This window comes from Hipposideros armiger, unplaced genomic scaffold (genome assembly GCF_001890085.2).
Source record: "Hipposideros armiger isolate ML-2016 unplaced genomic scaffold, ASM189008v1 scaffold_273, whole genome shotgun sequence".
NCBI lineage: Eukaryota > Metazoa > Chordata > Mammalia > Chiroptera > Hipposideridae > Hipposideros > Hipposideros armiger.
The window spans coordinates 14,148-18,092 of NW_017731623.1; the positions used below are offsets into that span (position 1 = coordinate 14,148).

Below are 3,945 nucleotides of genomic sequence, written 5' to 3' on the forward strand. Positions count from 1 at the left end.
GAGCTGAGCTTGCACTCTCCACAACTAAGATTGAAGGACAACAAGTTGACTCGGAGCTGATGGGTCCTGGAAAAACACACTGTTCCCTTCCCCAATTTCCCTACACTGTTCCCTTCCCCAATTCCCCAATAAAATCTTAAAAAAAAAAGTTGTGTTTATAAAAAATAAATAAAAATGAGAATAGGGACAGGTAGTGTGAGTCGTACAGATATCTGGGGAAAGTGGGTTCTAGGCAGAGGGAGAGCAGCCAGAAAGCCCCAAGGTACGAGCATGGTTGGCAGAAGCAGAGAGAGAAGTACAAAATTCCAGCCAAAAAAAAAACAAAACAAAAATTGAAAACTCTTCTAAAGTAAGCCACTGCTCTGGCCATTTTCCTAGAAATAGTACCATCGGGATGATGCTGGCAGCCTGTTACACACGGCGACACTCTTTTGGACATTTATTATAATTAACTGTAGCCATAAATAGAAGACATCGTGCTCCTCAGATTTTATTAAAATATTTTAGTGCGTTTAACTAGTGGCTATTGTTCTTAGGTGAGAAGTACATTTAAATTTACTCTCATTCATCTCTTCATGTAAAGGGTTTGCCAGGCCTCCCAGGATTTCCCGGACCTGCGGGCCCAGCCGGCCCTCCAGGATTCTTTGTGAGTAGGAAGTCACCATTGCTATAGACACTGTAAACCAGCGGTTCTCAACCTTCCTAATGCCACGACCCCTTAATATAGTTCCTCATGTTGTGATGACCCCCAACCATCAAGTTATTTTCGTTGCTACTCTATAACTGTAATTTTGCTACTGTTATGAATCGTAATGTAAGTATCTTTTTGTTTTCCGATGGTCTTAGGTGACCCCTGTGAAAGGGTCATTCAACCCCCAAAGGGGTCGCGACCCACAGGTTGAGAACCGCTGCGTAAACTAATAATAATTTTAAAAATATATAGATAAAAAATTTAAAGATTTTTCCAGTTGGTGCATTTCCTGCTGTAATTTTAATTTGTGGAATTTTTAGGGCTTTCCAGGAGCAATGGGGCCTCCAGGACTTAAGGTAAACTACGGTTCACACGCTGTATCAGCTATAATGAAAGCCAAACCCGGTGTGATCCGCACGCGCGGGTCACCGCTGGGTGCCTCTCGGGAGCTTGCCAGGATCCCCAGCTGGAAGGGAGCCTGGTCTGCAGCTCTGTGCCCTTAACCTGTCTTCTCCCTTCACTTCAGTTACACGTCCCTGATACAGAGGCTTAACTCAGTCATCAGGAGCTCCTTATCAGAAAAAGGGCCAGGGTTGCTGGTCCATAGACTTCTGTTTCTGATAATCCTACCGATCACCCAACACTTTATCCTACTCATTTTTATGGTGGGCTGCTTCCTAAACCAACCTGATCTTATGTTAGTAAATAAAAGATGACTATTCATGCATTCATTAAGTACAGTCCTGCACGTGTTTCTATTTAAAAAGCCAACTGTTAGTGTCTGGGGAAAATAAACATTTTCCTCTACTCTCTTAGGTTCAGTGACTGGGGTCGTGCAAATTAAACTGGCAAAAGACAGGTTAACAGGAGATGAATGTCTATTTCGTATGCATATGGAGGACCTCACAGAAATGAAATGAAAATCCCAAAGAGGTGGTCAGACCCAGAGACTTGTGTACCATTTTAACAAAGGGCAATAAATTTGTAGAGAAGTGACAATACAAAGGAAAAGGTTTTGAGCTTTTGAGCACTTAAATATATGGGGGAAACTAATGGAAGATAAGGGTTATTTCAGTAAAGTTTGTTTATGCAGATTTAAGTCAGTGCTGCCTCCAGCAATAAGAATTGTCTCCTCTTCCTTATATAAGAGAGGGGAGGGGTGACATCCTCACAAAGGGAAATCTATACCCTGTCTTTAGGAAGATGGGGGAGGGTAGAGATTTTTTCTGCAGTTGCTGTTCCTCAATTGCCTTCAGCTCATAATCAAATACTCGTAATCCTTATGCCAAAGTGGTACATTTCAGGCGGTATATTCTAATCCCCTTCATTATTATAATAGTTTAAGTAAGAAAATGTTGAGCAAGGCTGAGCCTCACCAGGAAATTAGTACTAAACACAGTATCTCTTACTTACTTACTTGTGTGTAGGGTCCTTCCAAAGCTGCTTTTGCATGTATTATTTCATTCACACACACACCTGTGAGATGGATAGGGTCAAGTTTACTGAATTGTCAAAGAGACAGTAAATGGCAGAGCTGAGGTTTAAAGTCTTTTGATTCCTTATCTTGAACTTTTTTGTATAGCTTGTGGGCTAATGAGGTGGGGGGGTCTGCATACTGAAAAGCAAAAAAGTAAGGACACACTGGTTGACATGATAGATTGGTCATCATTAGTGAAGGCAGACTATTCATATTAGACTTATCTTTTGTCACTAGATTACTAGTGACATCAGGTAGTTTAATGCTATTCTTAGCTTCTCTATTAAGTTTTTAATTTCAGAATCCTGAAGTTTTGCTACCCATCCTTCATATTCTTAAAACAAGAAAACAAGAAGTTAAGTAACCAGCCAGTGGACTCAAAACTAGCCAGCAGATAAGCCAGAAAAATGTCCTCTGAGCTGGGTTCCTTGACCCACAGCATACCACCTCATGTCATCATTTACCATGTTAAGAGAAAAGGGGACCCTTGCGCACTATTGGTGGGATTATAAATTGGTGCAGCTACTTTGGAAAACAGTGTGGAGGTTCCTCAAAAAATTAAAAATAGAACTATGATAGGACCCACTTATGGGCATTCACCTGAAAATAAAAACACTAATTTGAAAAGAAATATGCACCCCTATGTTCATGGCAACATTATCTACAATAGCCAAGATATGGTTACAACCTTGGTGTTCCTCAATAGATGAATGGATAAAGATGTGATATAGATATATATGTGTATACACTGGAATATTATTCAGCAGTAACAAAGGATGAAATCTTGCCATTTGCAACAACATGGATGGACCTAGAGAACATTATGCTAAGTGAAATAAGTCTGACAGAGAAAGACAAATACTGTATGATTTTACTTACATGTGGAATCTAAAAAAAACAATAAACAAACAACAAAAAAATACAACTGAACAAACAAAACAGAAACAAACTCATAGATCCAGAGAATAAACTGATGTTTGCCAGAGGGGCATGGGTGGGGAGGAGAATGAAAAAGGTGAAGAGAAATGAGGTACAAACTTCCAGTTATAAAATAATAAATCATGGGGACACAATGTACAGCAAGGAATGCAATCAATAATATTATAGTAACTTTGTACAGTGACAGATGGTTACTAGACTGCTTGTGGTGATCACTTTATAAGGTATCTAAATATTGAATCACTATGTTGTACACTTGAAACTAATATTATATTTTATGACAACTACACTTTAATTTTTTAAAAAAAGAATATGTTATTCTAAGAAGAAAGAAAATGGCAATTGTGACCCTGGGGGGAAAATTAAAATACAAATGTTGAGTTACAAATATTGGAACGTTAATGGGTTTAGGCTATTTATTCATATTCTTTTTTAAAAAATACTTTGTTTTTGTCCTTTGTTTCAGGGTCACATGGGTGATAACATGGTCGGACAGAAAGGAGAACGGGTAATTTAAATACTATGGTTTATGTGTAGGCAAGTTATTTTAAGTTCTACAGCAATTGGCCTATACGCTGTTTTCACACTGAAATGGGTATGTTTGCTGTGTCTCACTCAAACTTTCATGTGCTCTATCTTCTTACAAAAGAACTAAAGGGGAAAAGTAAATGACTCAAATATAGTAGAGGTGATGTTTAGTTTTTACTTCTTGAGTGTATTTGTCTTTAGGGTCTGAAAGGGCTAACAGGGCCCCCTGGACCACCAGGAACAGTTGTCGTGACGCTAACTGGCCCGGATAGCAGAATGGTAACTCTTTGATTTTTTTTTGGGGGGGGGG

At 39.1% G+C, this 3,945-nt stretch overlaps 1 protein-coding gene across 1 annotated transcript in view; it reads left to right on the top strand.

The window, feature by feature from the left end:
• The window catches only part of COL4A3 (collagen type IV alpha 3 chain), a gene marked incomplete at its 5' end in the record, with an annotated part of 68,989 nt that overhangs the window by 6,862 nt on the left and 58,182 nt on the right, over nt 1-3,945 (top strand). Inside the window, 4 exons of the mRNA XM_019657055.1 lie at nt 584-646; nt 1,012-1,047; nt 3,574-3,615; nt 3,837-3,914. Coding sequence (XP_019512600.1) covers nt 584-646; nt 1,012-1,047; nt 3,574-3,615; nt 3,837-3,914 — 219 coding nt within the window. The remainder of the gene's footprint in view (nt 1-583; nt 647-1,011; nt 1,048-3,573; nt 3,616-3,836; nt 3,915-3,945) is intronic.